The following is a 610-nucleotide window of genomic DNA, read 5'->3' as shown; positions in this document are numbered from 1 at the left end:
TGCTGCTGCTGCTGCTGCTGCTGCTGCTGCTGCTGCTGCTGCTGCTGCTGCTGCTGCTGCTGCTGGAGAGGGGGGAAGTAGACGCGGAGAGGCCGCGGGTGCTGCAGCAGTGCTGCTGCTTCTGGCAGCAAATAAGGATGTTCTGCTGCTGCAGCAGCAAGCTGCTGATGGGTTGCTGCTGCTCTTCTTTCTGCTGCTGCTGCTGCTGTTGCTGCTGTTGCTGCTGCTGCTGTTGCTGCTAACCAGGTGTTAGGTGTGCTGCTGCTCCTTAGCTGCTGCTGCTGCTGTGTCTCTGCTGCTGCTGCTGCCAGCCCCCCACCTGTCTCCCTCAGCAGCTGCTTATAACGGAAATGCTGCTCTGCTGCTGCTGCTGCTGCTGCTGCTTCTGCTGCTGCTGCTGCTGCTGCAGTTGCTGTTGTTGTATCTGCTCCTAAAAGAGTTCGCTGGTGCACAAACCGCAACTGCTGCTGCAGCAGCTGCTGCTGCTGCAGCAGCAGCTGCTGCTGCTGCTGCAGTTCACCACCGACCTCTGAGAAGAAGGCCTGCTGCTGCTGCTGCTGCTGCTGTTGCTGCTGTTGCTGCTGCTGCTGCTGCTGCTGTTGTGCAGGTA

At 59.8% G+C, this 610-nt stretch overlaps 1 protein-coding gene across 1 annotated transcript in view; it reads right to left on the bottom strand.

Moving 5' to 3' along the window:
* EMH_0081490 (uncharacterized protein) overlaps positions 1-610 on the bottom strand; it is a gene marked incomplete at both ends in the record, with an annotated part of 2,233 nt that overhangs the window by 259 nt on the left and 1,364 nt on the right. The window contains 2 exons of the mRNA XM_013500388.1: positions 3-430; positions 528-610. Coding sequence (XP_013355842.1) covers positions 3-430; positions 528-610 — 511 coding nt within the window. The remainder of the gene's footprint in view (positions 1-2; positions 431-527) is intronic.

Source organism: Eimeria mitis, genomic scaffold (genome assembly GCF_000499745.2).
Source record: "Eimeria mitis Houghton genomic scaffold, Emh_scaff5349, whole genome shotgun sequence".
NCBI lineage: Eukaryota > Apicomplexa > Conoidasida > Eucoccidiorida > Eimeriidae > Eimeria > Eimeria mitis.
The sequence above is the reverse complement of the archived record's forward strand: the minus strand, read 5'-3'. Positions and strand labels throughout refer to the sequence as shown.